The 27,302-nt window shown below is 39.7% G+C and overlaps 1 protein-coding gene across 1 annotated transcript in view; it reads left to right on the top strand.

Moving 5' to 3' along the window:
* LOC132397139 (plakophilin-3-like) overlaps window positions 1-27,302 on the top strand; it is a 63,504-nt gene that overhangs the window by 13,615 nt on the left and 22,587 nt on the right. The window contains exons 4-7 of the mRNA XM_059975498.1: window positions 1,985-2,108; window positions 3,360-3,564; window positions 13,158-13,332; window positions 14,006-14,123. Coding sequence (XP_059831481.1) covers window positions 1,985-2,108; window positions 3,360-3,564; window positions 13,158-13,332; window positions 14,006-14,123 — 622 coding nt within the window. The remainder of the gene's footprint in view (window positions 1-1,984; window positions 2,109-3,359; window positions 3,565-13,157; window positions 13,333-14,005; window positions 14,124-27,302) is intronic.

Raw genomic sequence — 27,302 nt, 5'->3', positions numbered from 1 at the left:
GTACCAATATATACCACAACTTCTGGCTGCCCACTCTCCCACTTTAGAATGCTGTGGACACGATCCAAGACATCCCTGACCCTAGCACCTGGGAGGCAGCATACCATCTGGGTGTCTCTTTCATGTCCACAGAATCTCCTGTCTACTCTTCTAATTATGGAATCCACTATCACTCCTGCAGTCCTCTTCTTCCATCCATCCCCCTTTTCTTCTGAGCCGGAGACCTGACTACTGTAGGTTTCCTTTGCTAGGTCATTTCCTTCCCCCACACCTCCCCACCTCCAACAGTATCCAAGACAGTGTGCATATTGTTGAGGGGAAGAGCCATAGGGGTACTCCGTACTGGCTGCCTATATTCTGCCCCCCCCCCCCCCCCCCCCCAGTCAGTCACCTGTAACTGCCTCCCTCTGTGTCCTATCGATCAACCCCACAGGCTCCCTAATGATCCAGAGTTCATCCGGTTACAGCTCCGATTCCTTAACACGGTCTGAAAGAAGCCCCAGCCCGATGTACTATATGCAGTACTAGAGGTCTCCCTGCCCTCCTACATCCTGCAAGAGGAGTTTTCCACTATCCTCCTTGGCATCCCCAATGCTCTAACTGCAAAAAGAAAGAAAAACTAAATGGAAAAAAATCTACTCTTTGATGGGGAAAGATCCTTTCTCCCTCCTTTTTGGTATTATGTGACAGTGTTAATGATCATTGTGTAAATAATTTTTAGTTGCAGTAATGATTGTTGTAACCTGTGTATACTGGCTTTCTAAAGAGGAGTTACTGGGTAGTTTTACTATTAACACAACAACTTGTTTACTTGTACTGAATCATGGGAGCTTGAAGAGTTCCAGGTCCAATGAATGCTGGAAGTTATGTTGGCTGTACTTTTCAGAGCCTCCAAGCATCTAGAGTTAGCATCTGCCCTTGAAGCAAGAAGTTCTGCTTCTGATCAGTACTACTTCTGCAATGTACATGTGTGTAGGTAATGTAAAGGGATCACAATCTGTTGCCCTACAACTTTGCTGACCGTATGCATCATTGACCAGTTTCTTGAATTGAAATTTCCTGGGGAAGGGTCAATATTTGAGGATATAGTTGTGGCATTTAAAGTCTTTATGAGCAGAGTTTGGGTGAAGATTTTGTTTGGCTTTGTAAACATTTTGGGTTAATTGGGATGTTGATTTATCACCCCAAATTTCTATGAGACAATTTTTAAAGCCCTGTTTAACAGAAGTTAAAATTGAATTATTGCTGCTAAACAGATACCACATCACTGGCTAAGTTTTGCATTTCAGTCTAATTTACAAGCATGTAGAAAATTGGTTGTACACGGATTGCTAATCTTGAGTAGTCGGGTTTTCTCTAGTGTCATTCTGTATATCTAACTGGGCACCTTCTCATGGGAGTTCGTCCTTGCACCCTGGAACAACGTGGCCATCAGTGTGAAGATGATGTAACTACCGTTTGGAACACTGCAGCAGAACTTTCTCTTGGGTGCTACAGTTGTTGGACAATTTGAGAGTGACATGCTTTTACTAGTATCATGCTGGATGCAAATGTTTGCCAAGTTGTGACTTACTGACCTTAATAATATTTTGGAGGGCAGGAGGGGTCCTGCCATTTCCTCAGACATTACGCATCCATGTCTCTTTCTACCCACCCCCCCTGCACCCCCACCCAAATCAACAGCTGACTAACCTGAAGATCTCTGTGAACTCTGTGGTAGCCCCCACCTGTACACTAATTTCTGCCTCTGTTTGGAAAGAAAATGGTGGAAATGGTCTCTGATATCACACTGTTGCACTAGTCCATTTGATTCCTGATGGTGCGGTAGAATTTCCAGACAACATAATTCCACTCAGGGCAATGGAATTAATGTGAGAAAGCATTGCATTTGATACAGTAGTGCCATGCCTGGAGATCAATTTCTACTCCAGTACTTTTCTTCTATTTTGGTGGGTTTTTATAACTTTGACTTTGTTCTCTCTAGAAATGATGGAATGAACTTGCCTACAGCTGTGCAATTTCTGGGCAGCCACGATGTAAATAACCAAGTTATTGGAGCTGGATACATTCAGCACACATGCTACCATGATGCAAATGCTAAAACACAGGTGAGACTGGCTGGTGGGGTGGGCACATGTGTAGCCTGGGGAAAGTTGCACACACAGGGCCGTAAATACTTTTTCAGATCTTTAATTCCTTTATCTGTTTTAGATGTTTCAATGCAGAAAGGGGGTATCAAAATAAAAACCACAGAATAAATTTTTAAAAATCAGTTCCCATTATTACAATCTCAGCTTAGTTTTGGTGCACCCCCTTGTTACATATGCAGTATGAAAATAAATAAAATATACAAAAGCAATACAGTAGTGCCAATTCTTAAAAAAAACAATACAAACAACATTAGAATCCCACCACCCCTGTACCTTGTACACAACATTAAAAATATGAATAAATACATCTCACCTTAACTAAGAGATATACTCACTTTGGCACACATGCCTAACTTCCAAACACACATAGACTGGATCCTGAAACAAGTTCTCCTCACTCACACTATGTAAACAGAAATTAACGCATTCACATTACTCATTACATTCACATTTCAGTCATGAAACAATAAAGAAAGAGAAAAATAAACTTTTACAATATATTGCTTGGAGTTTAAATTACTTTGAAGACTAACCTACTAGGCCATTAAGGAACTAAGCTCAACCACGCAATCCAGCGCTAACACCTTACTTGAGAAAATCAGAAGCATCCACGTGTAAAACGTGTCAAATTACTGATATTCTAGATTTACAAATAAATGTAAATTAATTTACATGGATATTGTCGAATATTATTCACCTTTCCTCGCCATACAACTAGCATTCGAAGTCTTTTCTAGAACCTTGCAACTCCTTTATACTCCACATGTGCATAATGACATCACCATTTTCCCTTAAAGGCACAGGCAGCTATTTTAGCATTACCAGGCTGCATACATAAGTGCACTTTAACAATAAGGAATAATATTCAACGATCACCTGGTTACACGTGTAGAACACAGGTCACTATCTTATCCTTGTGGCTGAGTGTTGGAATTGTCTGAGAGATCAAAGGAAAGCAGATTGGTTTGGCTTTATTTATACTGATGGAAGTGATTTTTAAGATAGAAAAGTGCACCTTCGCTATGGAAGAAGTTTTCTTTTAAACATACACCTATATTCTTCAGTGCCAGTGACGCTACTCATTATTCTAGGCAAAGTCATTCTCTGCAAAGTGACACAGATTATGGGTTTCTACTTGACAGTGTTTTGTGAAATTGAGCTATGGCCATCCTAACTGTGTTGTTGAATTGGATGTCTCTCTCTCAACAGGCCTATAACTTGAACGCAATTACGCTGCTAGTAAATCTTTTCAACCGTGATCCAGTGGAGGTGCAGAGAAGTGCTACAGCAGCGATGCGGAACCTGATATACAACAACAACGTAAACAAGCTGGAGCTGGTCAAGCAGAATGGAATCCCCAACATGATGCAGGCAATCAGGGTCGCAGATGAAGAACTGAAGGCCAACATTACAGGTATGTTTCAAATTGGCCCTTGACACCATTACCATGCCTCAAAACCATCAAATGGGGTAACACAAATTACTGGACCCAATAAATGGATAACAATTACACTGCCATGGTGACCGATGGAAGTGTGTCTCAGACAATCAAGCTTGTGAAAGATAGCTCTGATCCAGAAGAGAATCATGCTAGAGCAATGTTTAGCTAAAGAACCCACACTAGTCATACTTCCATTAGCATCAGGATCAACAGCTTATGTGCTATTCGGAAGTGCTGCGCCATCAGTTTAGTGCCAGTTGGCCACCTGTCCTGTTGATTTATGCAGCATGTGTCCAAGGGGAACAGTAATAGAATGCAGATAGGTGTGCTCCTGTGTGATTGTTCAGGACCTGGCCCTACCAGGATAACTTTCAAAATTATTCCACAGCTCCTCTCTGGAATACATCATTATCAAAGCCTGCTCTTCTTCTTGTTCCCCAGCTTATTATTGTATCCCACCAGTACTCTGATCTGTAGCTAAACTCACCAATTACCCCAAACTTCAAGCCTTTAGGTATAAATAATAAAGTGTCTCTCCTGCCTGACTGCATCCAGCCAAAGTGAGCTATCACCCTTGTTTATATCTGCACCAACTCCTCTTCTACAGTGTGTTAGTAAACTACTGTACTAATCCTGCTTTCAATGAGGATGTAATAACTCCACCTCCATCCTCTTTGTTAATGTGATCTGAATCACCTTGGCTGCTAATTGCAGTAATAGTAATTGCAATGCTCAGTATCATCTTACTGTTACCAGAGAACCTGCAGTAAAATTTGCAGCAGTAGATCACTTTTCTCCAAAGATAACATGACACCATTCCCTATGTGTGTGTCAGCTATCGTGTGATGAGCAGCAATGATGTCAGTGAACAACGGGTGTGAATGCACTCTGTCTTAGCTTCAGAAACAATTTTGTCATTTAGTACTTTAATGTTCTTAGTCATCTCATGGCTTACTTTCCAACTGTGACACCTTGAAACAAAAGATTCAACAGGCCTGTTGTTATTCCCTGTGAGGGGGAAATGTGAAGGAACTTGATTGCTCAGAGTTTTACAATGTACAGGTAGGGTATCTTAAAAAGAAAGGGTGCTCTTAGCTTATATTTATAACAAATTGCAACACCGTTTTTCTGAAAATTCCAAGAATAGATCAATGGTGCATAATTGTTGGAGTGGAAAGGGCCAGAATGATGAACAGGATCATTTTGAGTTGCTTCCAAAACATGGAAGCTGTTTGTTTTGCCAACTAAAGTAACTGTAGCAATTCTCCAAAATACAAGCTGGAAGAATTGCACCAAGGCATGTTTCAATTAGTTTGGAGGTCAGTGGCAAGCTGACTTGGACCAATGGTACTATTTCTGATGAGTTCAGCTCATAGTTCATTGAGTATTCAGTCATTTATAGGCTGTGAAAATTAGACAGGAAAATTTTTAAGTGTCCTTCTCTAATATCATGGATGCAGCCTATTTCTCATTCATTATGGACTATCGACAAACCTACTCTTCTCTTTGATAAACACAAGAGATTCTGCAGGTGCTGGAAATACAAAGCAACTCACACAAAATGCTGGAGGAACTCTGCAGGTCAGGCAGTATCCATGGGAATGAATAACCAGTCAACATTTTGGACTGGAGAGGAAGCGGGAAGATGACAGAATAAAAAAGGTGGGGGGAGGGGAAGGAGGATAGGATAAAGCGCTGGAGAGGATGGAAGCTGATGGAGAAGAGTGGGCGAAGGGAAGGAGGAGAGGACTTCAGGGGAGAGGATAGGTAGGTGAGAAGAGATGGCCAGAATGGGGAATAGGATGGAGGGGGGGGTAATTTTTTTTTCTTGCCAGAAGGAGAAATGCATATCTATGCCATTAGGTTGGGGATTCTACCCTGACTGAACATAAGATGTTGCTGCTCCACCCTGAGGCCGGCTTCATTATGGTACAGGAGGAGGCCATGGGCTAACACCTTGGAATGGGAATTGGAATTAAAATCTTTGGCAGCCAGAAGTTCTGCTTTTGGTGGATGGCCACCTGCAGGGATTACCGCCATGAGGGAGGTTAGCGAGGAGGGACGAATGGACATGTGAATCATGGAAGGAACGATCCCTGTGGAGTGGACTGGGGTGGGTGGGGGGAGGAGGTAAAGATGTTCTTAGTGAGAGGATCCCTTTGTAGGTGGCTAAGACACTGAGGATGACGTGTGGGATTTGGAGGCTCATGGGGTGGTAGATAAGGACAAGAAGAGCTCTATCACTTAAGGCGGTGGGAAGATGCGGAAGTGTGGATGTTCAGGAAATGGATGAGATATGGGTGAGGGCAGCATCAATGGTGGATGAAGGAAACCCTGTTCTTTGAAGAAGGTCTTCTCTGGTGTCCTGGAAAGGAAAGCCTCATCCTGTGTATAGATGCAGTGGAGACAAAGGAACTGAAAAAAGATGTAGCATTTTTACAAGTGACAGGGTGTCAAGAGGTATATTCAAGATGACTACGGGTATCAGTAGATTTTTTAAAAAGATGTTTGTCTCCAGAGGTGGAGGCAGACGTTGAGTAAGGGGAGGGAGGTGTCAGAAATGGACCAAGTGAATTTATGGGCAGTGTAGGCAAAGTTGATGAAATTGACTTAACAGCGTTGGTGCATGAAGCAACACCAATGTAGTTGTCAATGTAATGGAGGAAGAGTTGGGGAGGCTTGGACCATGGACTGTTCTACATAGCCAAGGAAAAGACAGCAATAGCTGGGGCCCATGCAGGTGCCCATGGCTACCCCTAGAGTCTGGAGAAAGTGAGAGTAGCCAAAGAAAAAATTGTTGAGTGCGAGGACCAGATCTGCCAAATGGAGGATGGTGTGGTAGAAGAGGGAAACTGGTTGGTTCTCTTATTGAGAGAAAACCAACCAGTTCCTTCTTCCTTTTGTTTCTTATTCTTTTGTTGCTAGAATAACTGGCAGATGTTTTTAATTTTTTTTGCTTATTTTGGCATTGAATGGAGTTTTTGTCTTGTGTGTTGGGAAAATGCGGTCTATTGTTTCTTTATTGGTTTGGCGATGAACCTTGATTAGCTTAGTGCCTAGGTCAAGAAAAGGAAAATCGATATCCTTTACCAGTCTTTCAGTGACTGCCTACATTTCTTGCAATGAGGAACACTAGTTCTGAGCATCGCAAATTAAAAATAATTTTATCAGAATGAATTCTTGGGTAACACACACAAAATGCTGGAGTAACTCAGCACGTCAGGCAGCATACATGGAGAAAAATAAAAGTCAACATTTTGGGCCGAACAACTTAATCATTAATAGCCTCATTTATAATCAGATTTCTATGAAGGAACAAGCCAATTTCATTTATTTCAAATGCAATAAACAATGGCTGGTTTTCTATGTTCAGTGACAGAGCATCATCTATTACAATGGACTGTTTGGGGAGGTGGGAAAAGAGGAATTGCGAGCAGAAAAATTGGCTGCAATTATCTCTAATTGCTAACCAAAGAGCTATTACAATCCCATTCCTAGTTGTACCATTTAATGTGGTTTTCAAAGTTAGAATGGTCTTGTGTTTTCATGAGCTGTTTGATATCATGGACTTGTTTGCCAATAAGCTCAGGAGAACTTAAAAAATAAAGAAAGCAGCAGTAAAGAAAAACATAGAAATACCACAGTAAACACAGGACACTGAGGAACTCAGCAGGCCAGGCAGCATCTATGGAAAAGAGTATAATTGACGTTTGGGCTGAGACCCTTCAGCAGGACCGGAGAAAAAGATGGGTGGATTTAAAAAGTGGGGGGGGGGGGGGGGTGGAGGGGGAGAGAGAAATGCACCAGACACGGTTTATGACCCCCACCAGACTTGCAGGTAGAATGTCGCTTCACCTGGAAGGTCTGTTTGGGGCTGTGAATGGTAGTGAGGGAGGTGGTATAGGTGCAAGTGTAGCACTTGTTCCTGATGCAAGAATAAGTGCCAGGAAGGATATCAGTGGGGAGGGACAAATGGACAAGGGAGTCACGGAGGGAGCGATTCCCTGTGGAAAGTGGGAAGTGCGGAGAGAGAGATGTGCTTGGTGATGGGATCCCGTTGGAGATGGTGGAAGTTGGCAGAGAATTATGTGCTGGACGCAGAGGCTTGTGGAGTGGTAGGTGACTGTTTACTCTTTTCCATAGATGCTCCCTGGCCTGCTGAGTTCCTCCAGCATTTTGTGTGTGTTGTTTGGATTTCCAGTGTCTGCAGATTTTCTCTTGTATGAAATTGCACATTAGTATGGAATGATTAAATCTTAATTGGTCCAGTTACAAATGATGTTCTGCACCCTATTCCTTGATTTATAACCAAGGATATAAATGGTTATTTAGATATCCTTTTGGTAGAGGTGACCTGTACAAGAAGGATGTCTTGCTCTTTAGCCTGATAGGGGCCAAAATTCTATCAGGGAAATTTGTTTTAACCACCAAGGAGGGTTTAAACTAATCGGCAGGGGCATGGGACTCGCAAGCAAAGTCAGTGAGAAGACAAAGGTAAGCATATAAGCTTTGCTTCCTGCATGTAATCAGCATGGTCATGTTTACAGTAAAAGGGCCAGTGGGACCACTGCTTTAAATACAACACACTTAATTTTACAGATAAGATGGACAAACTGAGAGAGCGGATTGCCTGTAGGGACAAGGATATTGTGGCCATAGCAGAAATATAGCTGAGAGAAGGGCAATACTGTCAGCTCAATGTTCCAGGATACTGATGTTTTAAGTCTGACAGAGGCACGGGTGAGAGTGGAGATGGTGTGGTCTTTTTGATAAGGGATGAAATAAGAGCAGTGCTTGGGCGATGTTCTTGAGGGGTACTTGCGTAGAACTTCAAAATAAGAAGGGGATGGTCACTTTGGTAGGGTTATATTACAGAACTCCACCCCCACCAAAAAAAAGTCGGTGGTACTTGAGGAGCAGATGTGTGGGGAAATTGCATGTGTTTGTGAGAATAGTTGGGTAGTGGGGAAATATCAGTTTACCAGGTATCGATTGGGCCACCCAGAGTGTAAAGGACCTGAATGGGAAGGGATTTATGTGGTGCCCAAGGCAGTTTCCTCACGCAATATGTAGAGGAACTTGCTCGATTAGGAGCAATACAGGATGTCTTGGGGAATGAGGCAGACCAAGTCACTGAATTGGCTCTTGAGCGAGCTCTTTGGGTTCAGTGACCACAATTCTATTAGTTTTAAAGTAGTTGTGGAAGAAGATAGAACAAGGCCTCAGGTTAAAATGCTGAACTGGAACTGGGCCAACTTTGAGCACTTTAGGCAGGATCTAGCTGGGGTAGACTGGGTGACTTAAAGGCAACAGAATAGTTGGGACATAGGAGGCTTTTTTTTTTAAAAAAAAAGGTCATATCAAGAGTATATTCCTGTTAAAATGAAGGGTAGGCATACCAAGTTCAGGGAATCCTGGCTGATGAGAGGGATCAAGAGTGAAATAAAAGCAACATTAGATATTGGACTGCCAGAAAATGATGTTAGAGAGGTAGTAATGGGGGAACAAGAAAGTGGTAGAAGAACTTAGTATTTTGCATTGGTCTTTACTGGAAGACGCCAACACCATGCCAGAAATTTGAGAGTGTTGGGCAGTAGTAATAGCAACTACACAGTGTAGTTACTATTACTAAGGAGAAGGTGCGTGGAAAGCTGGAAGGTCTGAAGGTAGATAATCACCTGGACCAGATGGCCTATACTCCAGATTTCTAAAAGATGTAGCTGAAGAGATTGTGGAAGCATTAGTAGTGATCTCCCAAGAATTGCTAGATTCTGGAATGGTTCCAGAGGACTGTAAAATTGCAAATGTCATTCCACTCTTTCAGAAGGGTGGGGGGAGGCAAAAGACAGGAAATGATAGGCCAGTTAGCTCGACTTCGGTAGTTGACAAGCTGTTAGTCCATTTCTTAATTGAGGTTTCAGGATACTTGGAAGAACATTGTAAAATAGCACAAAGTCAGCCTGGTATCCTTGAGGGAAAATCTTGCCTGACAAATCACTGAGGAGATAACAGACAGGATGGACAAAGGAGAGAAGGTGGATCTTGTTTATTTGGATTTTTCAGAAGGCCTTTAACAAGGTGCCACACACAAGTCTGCTAAACAATTTAAGAACTAGTGGTATTATAGGTAAAATACTAGCGTGGACTGAATTTTGGCTGACTGGCAGGAGGCAAAGAGTGGGGATAAAGGTCCTTTTCTGGTTGGTTGCAGGTAATTAATGATGCTCTGCAGAGATTGTTGTTGGGACTGCTCTTTTCAAATTGTTAATGATTTGGATGAAGGAATTGGTAGCCTTGTGGCGATGATTGTGGATGATACAAAGGAAGGTGGAGGCAGGTAGTGTTGAGAGAGCAGGGAGCCTGCAGAATGACGCACACAGACTAGAAGAATGGGTAAAGAAGATGGAATTCAGTGTAGGGAAGCGTGTGGTCTTACATTGTGTTAAAGGAATAAAGGCATAGACTGTTTTCTAAGCCTGGAAAAAGATGTAGAAAATGGAGGTGCAGGACTCCCTAAAGTTTAACTTGCATGTTGAGACCATGGTAAGGAAGGCAGAAGCAATATTCGCATTCATTTCAAGAGCACTAGAATACGTTGTTTTGTATGGCTGGTGTTTTTCCCTTCACACTTATAATTGTTTTGTGTCAAGATCCAGCTTGTGGCCACATCAGTGGACCGTGGCAAAGCAATCAGATCTTGGTGAGAGGGCATGTTTGGACTAGGTGGAGGATGTTCTGGGTCGGGACAACAATGCCTGGGCAAGCCGGGGTTTGTCTGACACCCCATCAGTGTAGTGCTTGTGCTTTTTTGGCCTGTTGACTTCTGAGCTTGTTTGGGGCTGTCCAGTTTTTTCTGGTAGCTGTAGTAAAGCCCAGGAAGAGCGAGGTGGGGTCATGGATCAGATCTCTGTGGGGGTGGGGGGGGGGGGGCGCTTGTTGATCTGCCAGTACGGTCAGACCTCCTCATCCGCAGGTTTCACATGCGCGGATTCAACCCGGAAGTTGAGCATTGTTCGCCTCGCGTCTCGTTCGTTTGCTACTTGTGTTGTGAGCGAGAGGGAGGAGTTTAAAGCTAGTAAGGGATGGCTGGCTAGCTATGTAAAGTGCTACAGCCTCAAGAACTTAAAGATCATGGGAGAATCGGGATCGGCTGATGCCGAGGCAGCATCAGTGTTCCCAGAAGAGCTACAATGGTTGCGTCTGTATTGAAGATGTACAGTCATTTTTTCTTGTCATTATTCCCTAAACAATACAGTATAACAACTACTTACATAGCATTTACATTGTATTAGGTATTATAAGTAATCTATAGATAATTTAAAGTATACGGGAGGATGTGCGTAAGTTATATGCAAATACTACGCTATTTTATATCGGGACTTGAGCATCCACGTTTTTTGGTATCTGTGTGGGTCCCGGAACCAATCCCCCGTGGATAAGGAGGGCCGACTGTATTGGCGCCATTCAGTGTGTTTGTCATAGGAGGCGAGGTTTTTCAAGTTTATATAGGTTCTCGGGATTTGAATTGGGAAGCTGGAGGAACATTTTTGATGAGTTTATGAACTGGAACATTGGGCATATTTTGGATATGCTTGTAGAAGTTTGCTGAAGCTGCTCTTCTGCGGATCTCTGGGGGTGCTATTCCACTTGTTGTTGGGAGCCATTTAACTGGTGTGGACTTTAGAGCTCCTGAAATTATTCTCATTGAAGTATGGAGCTGTGTATTGATGATGTTTGCATGAATGCTTCTGGTGTATACACAATATTTGGTGACTAAGAAGCATAGTGCTAGGCTAGATGTTCATAGGACTAACTGGTTAGTACCCCGTTTAGTTTCTGCTGTCTTCCTGATCATGGCCATTCTGAATTTTAGTTTCTTTGCAACATTTTGAAGGTGGATCTTGTATGAGAGAGTTTGATCTAGTGTGACTCCTATGTACTTTGGGGGTGGGTTGTTGAGTAGCTGTTTGTCATTTAGTTTGATATTAAGTTTAAGTTTGATTAGTTGGTTGTCCAGATGAAGTATGAAGTTACTTTTTTGTTGACATTTGTATTAGGGTACCACTTTCAGAAGTAGGTGGATGGGGAGTTGATACCTTGGGTAAGATTTTTCAATGGATTTGACATCATTCGATTGGAAGGCCATGGCCCCGGACATCAGCATATCCAAATTTCACAGATTTGGTTTCAGGGAGGTCACTGAGATACAGATTGAACAAGATTTGAGCCAGACCCTTGAGGGATGCCATTGTGGAATTTTATAATGCAACTGGTGAAGAATGAACGGTGTCTGTCGAGGAGACATAGGATCGTTTTATATGGGATGATTCGAGCTAGTTTTAACATTACGCCTTGGTTCCAAATGGTGTTGTATGCAGCAGATAAATCGCTTTTATATATTAAGGAAATTGCTCCACACTCCCACCCCTCTCTATGTGAAGAAGCCCCCCCCCCATGTTCCCTTTAAATTTTTCACCTTAAACCCATGTCCCCTGGTTTTTTTTCTGCCCTAGCCTCAGTGGAAAAAACCTGCTTGCATCCACTCTATCTATACCCATCATAATTTTATATACCTCTATCAAATCTCCCCTCATTCTTCTACGCTCCAGGGAATAGTCCTAACCTATTCAACCTTTCTCTGTAACTCAGTTCCTCAAATCCTGGCAACATCCTTGTAAATCTTCTCTGCACTCTTTCAACCTTATTAATATCCTTCCTGTAATTTTTTTTTGGAAGTCTCTTCATGTAATTTAGTCATCCCATAGGTAAAGTATTGGCCAAAAGGCCAAGCTATTAGTGTTGACCTGTTGCAGTACATCTTGATGTTTTCACTCCTTTGCTTAATGCTGGGCCCAAGACATGCAGTCATGAAGAAGGCACACTAACTGCCAAAAGAATCTTTGTAAAGAAATCATTGTTACGAACATACTTGCATTAGTGATTGGCTGTGCTTTTCGGGATGGAAGGAAACTGGAAAATAAAGTAAATGCGCATAATATGGGAATAAATATAATTACATGCTTTATTTAGTACAAGTTCAGCAGGTCGTGCTTGAGCTTTATATGAACACATATTCCAAAGAGTGTTTTCTTTGTTAGCGATGGGATGGATTATCAGTAACTACTACTGAAATATAGAAGTTCTAATCTGTCATGGCAATTGTTTCAGAAGGCTGCTGTGTTAATGAATTCCTTGGGGGTAAATTTAATATTTGCTGTTTAAGTGCTACATCTTAAACTTGCTATTTCTGGTATGTCTGTAAATTCCTTTCGGAATTGGTTACAGTGATCCATTGAAGATGAAATGCTGCATCAGGATAATCTCACTGGGATAAATGAGCTGAGTTTTGTGCTCAAACTGCCATTATAAAGAATGGATCTCCTGCAGTACTGTATCTAAATGGTGCTAATTTCTTAAAATGGCAGGAAATTGCTCCATTATAAACGCATCGATTTGTGTACAACATTTAAGACTGCCTTACCTAGATTTTGGCTGTCACTGGATTTGGGGAAATTGGAGTGCCATACTGCACAAATTTACTCTTTCATTGAACTTTGTCTCCTTAGGAATTTTGTGGAATCTGTCTTCGAATGAGGATCTGAAGGACACTCTTGCTCAAGGGACATTAGATGATGTCACTGAAGAAATAATTTCTCCTTACTCAGGCTGGAGTAAGAATATCAACGTGCACCAGCTTCCTTCAGAGGATAGTGTCTTCTATAACACAACTGGCTATATTAGGTAATGTTTCAGCATAAGGCATAAATATCAGCACCACTTTACTAGTATTAGACAAATTCATTTTACATCTAAATCACTTAAATTGGAGAAGTATTCAAATTCAAAAAATACTGTTCTTAACCCCTAGCTACTATAGCCCAAGAGGTTGTCAATACCATGGTTTTCACATTCTATTGAAAATAAATCTTTCCTCCATGCAGTCTTTTTTTTTCAGCATTGCAATTAAGAGATTATCAAAGGAGGTGATGGTCATGAATCTAGAATATACTTGGCCTGTATTTGATCATCTACAATATTTTGTAACTATTTCTGTGAAATATTTGCAACAGTTATTTAAACAGTTTGGGTGGCAACTATTTAAATGAAAATCAATGAAGTAAGAGCCAGCTTGCGTTGCAAGGGTGAAATAGTTAAATGGATGGATAAGCGAATCAGAGGAATCTGACACAGGCACATCGATGTCTTGTCTTTGATGAGGGTACCAGAAATGACTACTAAGTTATGCAAGTTCAAATATCCATTTATGTTTGAGATAAAAGGCTTTTGGATTATGAAAGGGAGGTTAATCATTAATTCATGCAATTCAAAACTGTTGCTCTGTGTTCAGAAATGACTTTTCTCCCACTGTTTTTAGTAGAGAGAATAAAGCTTTTAATCATCTCAATTTATACAGAAACCTAAGCTCCGGAAAAGTGGAGACACGTCAGAAAATGCGACAATGCAAAGGTTTAGTGGATTCGCTAGTCTATTATATCCAGCACTGTCTTGATGTCGGCAAAACCTCAGATAAGGTAGAGAGTTTTTCCACCAACATTTACATACAAATGCTTCAGCTGGGCAGGGGGTTATAGAAGCAAGTCTATTCCAGGTCAGAACTTTGAACTATCTCTTGTAATCATTAGCTCAGAATCTTTCATTAGTATCAAGACTCTTTTTTAAAAAACATTTTATGTATTAGATAAAATAGCTTTAAGTCTGATAAAAGGAGTTTTCTTAATGAAGTAAGCTGTAAAGTTTTCCTGTTACTGTTCTTTTTGCACTGCCCACTTCTGCTGATACCCAAGGCCCTTGGTCAGAATCGGGTTTAATATCACTCGCAGATGACGTCAAGTTTGTTGTTAGGTGGCATTTGTTGTGATGCTGAAATTGACCATTGAACAGTTGTGGCCCCAGCGTAGATCCTGGCAGGGCACGAGTCACTTTGTGCGAGTTAGATTGTTTTCCATTAGACCCCTAGTCTGGCATGATAATTGCCATTTGTTCTATAATGTTCTCATGAGGCCTGAAGTAAATGACAAGCATCCATTCTCAATTTGCATGTTAAAATGTTCATTTGGGCAACTGCTATCTTGGTAATTGAATATTTCAGCTGTTTAGAACAGAATCCTTAATTATAGACCAATATTTTTCTGATAAGTGTTAAAACTAATTGGCTTGCAATTCCCTGGTTTCTCAATTTCATCTTTAATTTTGTAATTATTCTTGTATCTAACACATTGGGATATTTGTGTGATGATTTGCTTTTTTAAGCCCATGGGAAGCTGGCAGAGTAAGAGTCAGAGTACTGCAGAACAAAAATGGGCCATTCAGCCCATCTAGTTTGTGCCAAACACTAATCTGCCTAGTCCCATCTACTTGCACATGGACCATAACCCTCTCATCATGTACCTATCCAAATTTCTCTGGAATGTTGAATCAAACCCACATCCACCACTTGCGCTGACAGCTCATTCAACACTCACTACTGAGTGAAGAAGTTTCCCCTTATGTTCCCCTTAAACATTGCACCTTGCGTTCTTAACCCATAACCTCTATTTGTGGTCCCACCCAACATCTGGAAAAAGCCTGCTTGCATTTACCTTATCTATACCGCTCAATTGTGTATACCTCTGACAAATATCCCCTCAATCTTCTATGTTCTAGAGAACAAAGTCCTAAACTTTTTCAAGCTTTCTCTAAAACAGGTCTTCAAGTCTCAGCAACATCCTTGAAGATTTTCAGTCTCTTACTAACACCTTTCCTGTAGGTATGTGATCGAAGCTGAACACAATACTCCAAACTGGGCTTCACCAATGTCTTATACAATTTCAGCAGAACATCCAGCTCCTGCCATCCAGATCATTAGTATTGATGACAAGCAGTGGTCCCAGCACTGATCCCTACAGCACTCCATTAGTCACAGGCTTTCAGTCAGAAGAGGCAACCATCTACAACCACTCACTGGCTTCTTCCACAAAGCCAATGTCTGATCCAATGTACTACCTCATCTTAACTGCCAAGCGACTGAACCTTCTTAACCAACCTCCGGTGCAAGACCTTTGACAAAGACCTTGCTAAAATCTATGTAAACAGGAAGTAGTAATTTTCCTGGTAATTTCCTTGAAAGTTGTTATAAGATTGGTTGGATACTACACACAAAGCCACGTTGACTATTACTAATCAGTCTTTGTCTATCCAAGTACTTGTATGTCTGGTTCCTTCAAATATCTTCCAATGACTTTCTGACTACTGATATTTTTAGAGCTCTTCTGAAAAAAACAGAACAACATTAGCTATCCTCCAGTCCTTTGGCACCTCATCCACATGTAAGGATACTTCAAATATCTCTGCTAGGACTCCTGCAATTTCTGCACTAGCCACACACAGGTTCTGGGAGAACACTTTGTCAGGCCCTGGGGATTTATCCACCTTAATTTGCCTCAGGACAGCAAACACCTCCCCTAATCTGTATAGGGTTTGCGACCTTGCTAATGCATTTCCTCATACCTGTAGTCTCCCAAGTAAATAAAAATGCATAAAATCCATTTAAGATCTCCCCTATCTTTAGTTGTTCTTCAGAACAATGGGAAAGAAATGTGATCTAAGTAACTGTGACTGTGGAATGATTGTTGGTGCAAGTATTTCAGAAACTGCTGCTCTCCTGAGATTTTCACACACAATAGTGTTGACCAATCATCAACCTGCCTAGGTTAGGCAATTCACTATGCAACTCTTAACTAAAGTTTGCATTTTATTGTCTCTGCACAAACATAAATCTAATTGTGTTGACCCCAGGCCAAAATCATAAAACATGAATTCTGTTTCCTCTGTAGCAAAACTCGCTCAGATAACTCCTCCAATTTCAACATCAAGATAGGGACCTCCTGTAGGCCAAACAGTTGATTCTACTCCCTGCCCCTGGTGTGGAGTGTACTTGCAATAGATAGCCTCCAGGGTTCTCCACACTTTACAGTTAAAGCCCTTCATTCTTATACACTGCCAAATCAGTTCAAATGGTGTGTTTTGATCTCATTGGCTCTAACCTATTTGGCTAAAGTGAGTCAGATTCCCATTGGCTCTAGTCCAAACCACCATCAGTTTGTTGTGCTTCTACAAGTGACAACTTGTAATTAATATTTTTTGTCCTGAGTCAGGCAGCTTACTAGGGCTTCATTTATGCAGGTCTGCCAAAGACTCTCATATTCATAAACTTGCTTGTTCTATCATACCAAAGAACCCCTCACAATAGCTTCTTACATGGAAAAATTTCCAGTTCAGCTGATTATCAGGAATATCACTGTGTCCACTTTAAAGCAGTTTGATAGAACGATTCCTGAGCAAAATCAGTTCACGAGCCAGCTCACAAAATGGAGGTTACTGAGCAGCTTTAAAAAATGCAGCCTCCATTCCCTCAACAACATGGCAAGAACAAAGAATTGGTTTTGCCTACTTCTACTGTTCCTGACCCATTAAAATTTGATGTTTTCTTCTATATTTTAACCTTCCTTCATGATCAATATCTTCCCCAGAATTTTCTGGGGATCACACTACTGTTTGTTTATATGTTTGAGTGAACACAATTCAAAAGGGACACCAGCATTCGTGACTGCATCAAATAATACCGATTTAAAGATACCAACAAAATACAGTCTGTAAAACATAGATTAAAATAAGTAATGTCAAAACACCAGTATATTTAATATCATAAAGGAAACAGGAATATACCTAATTCCATAACAAATCAAGACATTTAACAGCAATTAATAAAATTATAATGAGGTAGAGGTACATAATACTGAAAGACAACATCATGGATAACATCAAACAAAATCAACAAAAAGGCTTGGAATGGTATTTAGCACACAAACACTTAAGTTGGTTATGTTGCATTTGAAAAACACATATGAAAATACATTAGATAATCAAAACATGGAGCAGAACAATAACAATGTGTACAATAACATGAATCCAAGGTTGTACATTATCATTCAGACCCCAGTTTCAAACTTTGCTCCAAAAGGGTGGATGCTGCAAAACTTCATTAGCTAAATCCACATGATCGTCAATAGTCCTGGATAATTCATCCCATTGTCTAATAATACCTTCATAATGGTTAATACCTCCATCTACTCTGCAGTAAAATAGCATTAGGTGGAAGAGCAGTTGGTACATATTTAAGTAAGCCCTCAGCAGTATCTTTGATATATACAGACAGTTGAAAAGGTGGGTTTACAACTGGTTCAGGTAATAATGCTCAGCTAAAACTAAGTCCCTCAAAACAATGAAAACCAGAACATAGAGTTAATCAAATGGCAAAGTAAAATCCCTTCTGTAATGTGTGCTTGAGGTAACAATGTAATGGCATCATTCACCAAAGTAAACTTCCAGAATGTCCTGTTATTGATGGGGCAAAATAGATCGAGAGCAATTATTATATGAAAGAAACCTGCAATCTGTTAACCCATTCTTAATTAAATCCTCCGGGCAAACACAATATTCTTCTTTTTGACAGCAGGAAGCTAAGTTTACTGCATCTGTCGATCCTTACTATTTAATAGCACAAGTGGATTAGTAAGTAAAATCAAACTCTTGATATTTCCCAACATTATGAACCTTGTTTAGTAGTCCAGTTGTCACTATGGTAGGGAATATGAAGAACAGCTCCAAAATACGGTGGTCCAGACCCATTCTTACACTTTCCAAGGGGGCGATTTGTCAAGGTGAATTCACTAATGGGACACTCTGGGGTGTTAGTACCAAGCCATTCCTTTGCCTGTTCATCTGAAATCCAATTGGGAACACTATGGTTCTCTAATTGTACCATGTTAACTGCAATTATAGGAAGTAACCAAGGAGGTTATAGGTCATGCAGCATCCTTAGCATATTGGGTAGTTCCATTATTAATTCTGTCTATAATTTGATTTATCATATCTCCCAAGGGTTGTAAAAATATGGAGCATTTCCAAAACTACATTTGCTTGTTGCTTACCTGAAGTGCTAACACCTCCCATGTCCTGATAATCCCGATTTACAATTTCTTTCATCTTTTGCCTTTGAGAGAATATTAGAGAGTTTACCTCTGCAATATCTAACGTATTTTCCATGGATACTCCAGCAGCGTACCTCAATCCCCTTAGATCAATAAGCCCTCTTCTTCACCTCTCTCATGTTTTAACTTCAGCATGGATAAACTGTTCAATTAACTAATGTTGGAAAAACTCTTGGAGGCTTATCAAGTCAGGTCAAGTCGCTTTTATTGTCATTTCTACCTTCACTGCTGGTAAAAATGAAACAATGTTCCTCCAGGACCATGGTGCTACCTGAAACAACACAAAACTGCATTAGACATCAGACCTACACGGGACTACATAAAGTGCACAAAACAGTGCAAGACAGTACAATAATTAATAAAGAAGACAGTAGGCACAGTAAAGGGCACATTACAAAATAATAATAAATGTAAACAATGTTTTAGCAGGAATTGAGAAAAGAATGAGCAAAAGCTGCAAAGGGTGTGTGAGTGTGTGTGTGTGTATGTATGTATGTGTGTATATATATCCTGGTACTAGAATAATTTGTATTACATGAAACAGAGGAACAAGTTCTACTCCCATTGTTTCTGTCTGAACCTCATCACAACAAAGGGTTAGTAACAATTGGCACTACAGCGGTTTTGGTATCAGTTGCTGTTGACTCCACCATAGGTGTATATGGAAGATCTTGGGGCTCCAGGGCAACTGAGATTGAGTTGCCCTGGGCACATGCTAACCAATGATCTTGTTTGTGATTTGTGTTCACATTAGCAGTGTTATTACAAAGCTGTACTTGAGTTATAAGCCCTTTCTTCTTGAAGTAGGACCAGAAATACATGACTTCACACAGTTACCCTGGAGCTCACACCTTTTCTCCAATTTTACTGTTACTCAACTAAGATTATCAATAGATTGGTCTCATTTTCTTTACGAAATCTCATTTCAGTTCTTCATAAATTCGTACCACCATTTCACTTTCCTCATCCATGGCATCTGATAGAATCTAAATAGACTTCTCTGTGAACATTATGAATAGTCCATCCAGTGCCAGCCTAATTTTCACCTAATCTTCATACCTTGCATCTGTCCAGATGCATATATGATTGGTCAATAATATACTTATAATAATAATGATATATTGTGGAAAATATAACCTTCAATAGAGCCTTTGACCACTGAGGCCACTCATCAGTAGTATTCCACTACCAATCATTTTCAATATCTGGAAAGAAAAATATTGAGCAGTTTCTGTACTTGTCTAATTATCTGATAGCTCCTCTAAATGCAACTCTTCAATCTCCAACTTTATTTCCAGATCACCTGATGATGTTCTGTTTCTTCCATTTGTCTCTGCCTTGGCTTGGGCAATTGCAAAGAATGGCTTGCCTTAAGCATCCTTTCTTGACCCAATATCTCTCGGGATTAATCAAGTATGTCTGTCTGTCTGTCTTGATGCTGAGAATGTAGTGTACTATCCTTAACCTCTGGGTGCAAATTAGAAATCGTTGCCCAACTCAGAGAGGACAACTGCTCCTTCATCCACATCATTTTTGACTACCTGAAACATGAATTTTTAAGAGCATCATCATCATTTCTGTCTGGAGTATCCCATTGACAATGTGCCTTATGGACCTCAGCTACTAGAGGACGTTGACTATTCCAAGGGGTTTAAGTTGGTTAATATAATACTAATCTAACTTATTTGGAGCAGTCTGGATTCAATAGACCAGCAGACTGGCTCTGTCAATGACATTTGGCCCTACAAATCTCAGATGTAAAATGACCTGGTTAATGCACCGAGCTCATAAGCTTTTGTCCCATTTCCAACTCCCTAAGTGTTGTTCGCATGTTGAAATAAGCTTTACTCTGCTGTTTCCTCCATCCCATGTTATGGGCTGTGACATAATGGGCATCTTTATTACTGTTAATTAATTGCTGAATCCATTTGTCTTTTAGAATACCATCATACTCAGACTCTGATAAATACAGCCCAACCAGGAATTTTAACCCTCTCATTTCTCTCCTGGTTATCAATTTAAAAGATGGAAATCTCGTTTTAAAAAAAAAGCTTTGGTGGTAAGAATTTTCTTAAAGCCATTGGGCAAGATGGAGACCCATATAGTCCTGGGCTGTTCAGCCATTTTAGCTAATATTGTCTTTAAAGTCCTGTTCTTCTGCTCAACTTTTTCCACTGGATTGCGGTCATTAAGGGATAGGGAACCTCAATCTTACCCCAAACAGTTGCAGATTTTCCATCACCTGTCCAGTGAATTGGGGACCTTGATCTTATTCTAGACTCCTTGGCAATCTTCAACAAGTAAAAACATTCTCAAACAAAATCCTGGCTGTAATGTTAGTGTTGTTTATAGTTGGGAAAGCTTTCCAATTGGTGAAAGTATCCACTATCACTTGGATATATTTCAGTCATCCCAGGAACGGAAGTAAAGATTCTGTAAAAATGATCTGCTAGATAACCCATGGTTCTTATATTGGGCATGTGTGTCTTAAAACTGCTTTTCTAGATGATGTTATTTGGATTATACTGGGCACAAATCAAGTAATTCTTGCAATAATGTTCTACATCTCTTCACATATTTGTCCACCAACATGGATTCTTTGGTTCCATTGCTCTATCTGTTCCTTGATGCCCAAAAATGCCATGGTGCCAATAGGTCATCTGGTTTCTTTCACCTTCCAGCACCACAAATTTACCATTGGCAAATTCAATTCCATTCTGTGCCTATATTCCTGGATATTTTCCATACTCTTCAGAATTCTCTTCTCTCTGTACCTTTGTTAACTCCTGATCCCGTTGCTGTGCCTAAACTAAGTCTATAGGTACACTCTTTTCCAGTTTCTGTGTCATCACCCCCTCTATATCTGGATTCCATTTTACCCTGCATCTTGATTCCAGTTTGGTTAACTCATTGGTTTTCCTGGTCCCTTCTGGAGATGTCTTGAAGTGAGCCTTCACCTTATTTTTTTTTACTCCGACTGTTTCCTCTTACCTTCTCAAATATATACTTCAACAAGGGTACTGATGGTAAAGGTTTACCGTTTGCTGAGACATAACATCTTGCTTCCCATAACTAAATATTCAGTCAAACTATTACAAACGTGCATTCTATCTGAGTATGTGATTGCTCCTGAAGCATATCTGTCTGGATGGCTGACACCAAAATCTATAACAGCGAGCTCTGCCGTATGTGCACTCATTATTTTAGGTAACTTGATTGCAACACTTTCAATCTCTACTCCTTCCTCATCCTCTGCATATATACCACATCCTGTAGGTGTTTCTCCATCCCAAACTGATGACGATGATAAACAATGATTCTTAAGGAGGAACTTTATGGTTGCATGACTTTATTTTCCTCTCCTGATTTTAAGATGGGAATGAATTGTCCATTCCATACTTGTAAGGGTCAGGTGACAGTAGTACGAGGTTCACCCCAATAAGGTAAATTGTCAATGAGCATCATTATAGCATTAACTCTTTTAACTGTGACATTATGATCCTGTCCATTGGTCTAGTTGAGTTTGATTGATTGTTCCATTCTTGATACGACCACCCAGCAAAATCTGAGTTAGAGTATGCTCTGTTAAAATGGTGAGTGGATTAAGACCCATAATATAAGTGAAATGTTTAACAGCCCAAAACACTGCTAATAGATGACACTCACATGTTATTCATCCTTGTTCTACTGGATTAAGCATTCAAGATGCAGATGTTGTTGGCTCCAGTAGGGTTTGTGTCTCCTGGAGTAACATAGCTGATACTGTGTTCTGGTTTCTATCCCCATGGAACGCCTTTCTGCAAGAGCTCCATAAATGGGTAAGCTTTTGCTACAAAGCCACCTATGTGGCCCCTATGATACCCTACCAAACCAAGAAATGACCTCAATCCCCTCATCAGTGGGGAGAGGTAGTTTTGCCACTACATCCACATGCTGCTTATCCATCTTTTGTCTCCCAGTGGTTATGACCACTCCCAAGTAACTAACATGCTGCCTCATGATTTGAGCATTTTTAGGGTTAACATCAAACTCATCTCCTGTAACAGTTGTAGTAGTTCCTTAAGTAATCCATAATGCTACCTTCAGGTCTTTGCCTGTAACAATAGATGATCTATACATTGAGTCAAACACTGGAGAGCTGAAAAAAGCTTTCAACCCATTTGCCAGCCGTTGATGGAAAATGAAGGGTGAATTATGAAATCCTTGTGGCAAAACCATCCATGTATACTATTGTCCTTTCCAAGTGAAAGCAAATGTATATTAACACTCTCTTCTCAATGGAATAAACCAAAATCCATTACTTGTGTCCACTACTATGAATCACATTGCTACAGTGATCTGCTTAATCATGATTTAGGACTTGTAGCAACAGTAGAGGCAGTTAAAGGGGTAACCTTATTCAATTACTGGTAATCTATGGTGAATCCAACTTCCAGCGGATATTTGAATTGGCTATATGGGTGAATTATTTGACTAATTCTTTCTACACCTGCCTCTGCCTGTTTCAGAAATCCATTTACTTCTGGGGTTTTGGATCAGGGCCTAGTATACATACCTCTCCTTGTACCCTGCCACTGTCCTGTTTATGTTTTGCAAACTTTAACCTGACAATCTAGGATAGTTTTTCTGGCATGTGAATCCTCCGTCATATATTCTGCCGTCAATCACATCTCCACAACAGTATGCATTCTGTTCTCTTACTGGAACGTCCTACTGGAATGTCAATAGGGACCTTCTCTCTATCAATGTTTAAACTGCCAAATCATACAATTAATTAGATCAAAGCTCAAACCTGCTTTCCTAACAGAATTATTTTCCTGAATATGTCTTTGAGCAGTTTGCAAGTTGATGTGCACACTAGAGTGGGGCACACTGTTGTCCCAACTTTATGTTCAGTGATGTAGTTAACTCCCCTACGTGTGAACGTCTAGTAAATCTTGCTTTTTCAATATTTTTATTATTATTATTAATTTCAACATGATAAGATTAATACATAGTGGGATTACAAACTTACAAATTTAAACTGAACATGAAAGGATACACAAGCAATAGTTACAATATAGTTGAGTCTTCCCAAATCATGTATGATACAAATATATAAACAAAGCAAAACTAGGTATATAATATATATGTAAAAAAAAACAGAAAAGAGAAAAAGAAAATAAATTAACCTTAAGAAAAACTAATCTAACAACCTAATAACTAATAAAGAGGAAGAAAAAAAGGAAAAAAAAAATAATGAATAATGGGCTGTTTATATCTATATAAAAAAAAATACAAAATCATCAGTGTCACCAACTCCGATCCTCTCAACATATGTATAATCAAAACCGGAAAAACGAATAGGTTTGGAACAGGGTCAAATTACATCATATGAAAATATTGAATAAATGGTCTCTGTGTCTTTTGAAAATTTAATAGTAGGGTCAAATACAACACTTCTAATTTTCTCCAAATTTAGACATAACATAGTTTGAGAAAGCCAGTGAAATACGGTAGGGGGATTAATTTCCAATTCAACAAAATAGTTCTTCTAGCCATTAATGTAAGAAATGCAATCATTCGACAAGCAGAAGAAGATAAATGGATTGAGTCCATCATTGGTAAACCAAAAATTGCAGTAATAGGATGAGGTGGTAAATCGGTGTTCAATGCTGTGGAAATATTATCAAAAATGTCTTTCCAATATTTTTTCAAAAGCGGACATGACCAAAACATATGAGTTAAAGACACTATCTCAGAATGACATCTGTCACATATAGGATTTATATAGGAATAAAAATGAGCCAATTTATTCTTGGACATATGAGCCCTGTGCACAACTTTAAACTGTATTAATGAACGTTTAGCACCTATAGATGATAAATTGACTAATTGAAGAATTTTATCCCCATTCTCAATAGGATAGTAAAGTTAAGTTCTCTTTCCCAATCATTTTTAATCTTATAGAAGGGCTCTGAGTGTATTTTCATAATTATATTGTAGAGTTTTGATATTACACCTTTCTGAGAAGGATTTAGTTCTAACAAATTCTCCAAAATATCCGAAGACTCAAGATTTGGAAAAGTAGGAAGTACAGTGTTTAAGAAATTCCTAATCTGTAAATATCTTTAAAAAATATGAAATCTAGGTAAATTATATTTATTAGATAATTGTTCAAAAGACATAAAACAATTATCCAAAAATAAATCAGAAAATCGTAGTAATCCTTTAGTCTTCCAAGCTGAATAAGCTTGGTCTATAATAGAAGGATGAAAAAAGAAAATGAATACAATAGGAATAGTTAAAACAAATTGATTCAACCCAAAAAATTTCCGAAATTGAAACCATATACGTAAAGTATGTTTAACTATCGGATTGTCAATTTGTTTCGGCAATTTAGAAAGAGCAAAGGGAAGAGAAGACCCTAAAATAGAACCCAATGAAAATCCTTGTACAGATTTAGTTTCCAGGTTCACCCAATGAGGGCTAAAAGATAAATCCCAATCCTTTAACCAACATATCAAATATCGGATATTAACTGCCCAATAATAAAATCTAAAATTAGGCAATGCCAATCCACCTTCCTTCCTTGCCTTCTGTAAATATTTTTTACCTAATCTAGGATTTTTTTCTGCCATATATATGAGGAATTTTTTGAATCAACATTATCAAAAAAAGATTTCGGAATAAAAATTGGTACCGCTTGAAATATATATAAAAACTTGGGTAAAATAATCATCATAATAGCATTAATCTGGCCTATCAAAGATAAAGATAATGGTGACCTTTTAGTGAACAAACATTTAATCTGATCAATTAAGGATAAAAAATTAACCTTAAATAACTCCTTATAATTTTTTATAATTTTAATCCCCAAGTATATAAAAGAGTCATTAACTAATTTAAAAGGTAAATTTCCATAAATTGGAACCTGTCTATTTAAGAGAAACAATTCACTCTTATTAAGATTTAATTTATACCCGGAAAAATTACTAAATTGAGCCAACAATGATATAACTACAGGAATGGATTTCTCAGGATCAGAAATATATAATAACGAGTCATCTGCGTATAATGATAACTTATGTATATCCATCCCATGAGTAATGCCAAAAACGTTCGGTGATTCTCTGATAGCAATTGCCAAAGGTTCTAAAGCAATATCAAATAATAATGGACTAAGAGGACAGCCTTGCCTGGTACCCCAAAATAAATGAAAAAAGGGAGATCTTTGATTTTTAGTAAAGACCGAGGCTACTGGAGTATGATATATCAGTTTAATCCAGGATATGAATGTCGGACTAAAATTAAACTTCTCAAGCACAGTAAATAAGTATGGCCATTCAACTCTATCAAATGCTTTCTCCGCATCTAATGCAATGACACATTCTGAGGTGCTACGTGAAGGAGTATAAACAATATTCAATAATCTCCTAATATTGAAAAAAGAATAGCGATTTTTAATAAAGCCGGTTTGATCTTCCAAGATAATTTGAGGTAATACCTTCTCCAGCCTGGACGCCAGTAACTTGGAAAAGATCTTGGAATCTACGTCTAGTAAATCTAATTTAAAAAATAGTATCCTGTATTTCCCAACTTGGTGCATTGAATGTGAATGGGATTAGTATGATTCAAGAGCCTCCTGTATCCCTAATAAATTTTATAGGGCAGCCTCCTACACTAGCGTCTATGAGGAGTCTAGCCACACCACCCTATTTTGCAGTGTGCTTCCACTTGTGTGAGGCCTGACACTGTCATTGTGCACTTGGGAGTCCCCTTAGGTAACTCTGGATGCAGTTGTGGCTTTTCATCTGCCACATTACATTGCATTACATATGGTTGACCTGCAAGGGGCAATGGAACTTGCCCATTCCCAATCTGTCAGGGTAGTGGGCTAACCCTGGCAAAAGGGCCTCCGTGTCTGCAATTTGGAACATTTCCCTTGGGATCTGGTATTCACAGCAGGGTGAATGTAGGCATTCCAATTGCATCCTCAACCGCCCCCTGTAATAGGTGGCACTGTCGAGTGTGATGGCATACCCTAATAGTAACCCTGTCTCCCTTATTATTCCACTGCACATCTTGTTTCCTTATAGTGGCCATTATAGGACCCTGTTTTCCCCATATCTTCGGTGCTTTTCTCCCCATATTCATCCTTCTATGGATGTGTGGGATCAAACACTTCACCCACTCTTTTGTTCTCCTTAGTACCATTTGATATCAAGGTCCTCAGCTGGTTAATACTCTGTCGTTAAGTCAAATTCTGCTGGCTAAAGTGAGAGCATAAACACTTGGAGAAAAAAAAAACAGTCAACAATTTCATCACAAGTGCCGAGGGGTGTATCCCTTCTGCTGTCTGCACATCACATGTGTCCACCGGATCATCTCTAAGTCTTTTCTGCTTCTAATCTAGCTTCCTGTAGATCAGCCAGTGACCCCTGGCTTTGTGCCTGTTCCTCCAGCAGGGCTGAGGGTAACATTGAAGTTAGACACAGAAGGGTAACTTCTGCTTCTCTGCTTTATCTGAACTGGATTATCCTGTGCTGCTGCGTGCACTGGAAAGGATCAAGGATCGCCTCCCAGCCCACACTTGTAGCTATAGCATTTAATTGGGCTACGTCAAAATAGTGTCACAACTTGTTTCCAGTGTCTGCTGAACACTGTTATCGTGGGCACCAC

This window comes from Hypanus sabinus, chromosome 7 (genome assembly GCF_030144855.1).
Source record: "Hypanus sabinus isolate sHypSab1 chromosome 7, sHypSab1.hap1, whole genome shotgun sequence".
NCBI lineage: Eukaryota > Metazoa > Chordata > Chondrichthyes > Myliobatiformes > Dasyatidae > Hypanus > Hypanus sabinus.
This window is presented reverse-complemented; position numbering and strand designations above follow the sequence as displayed.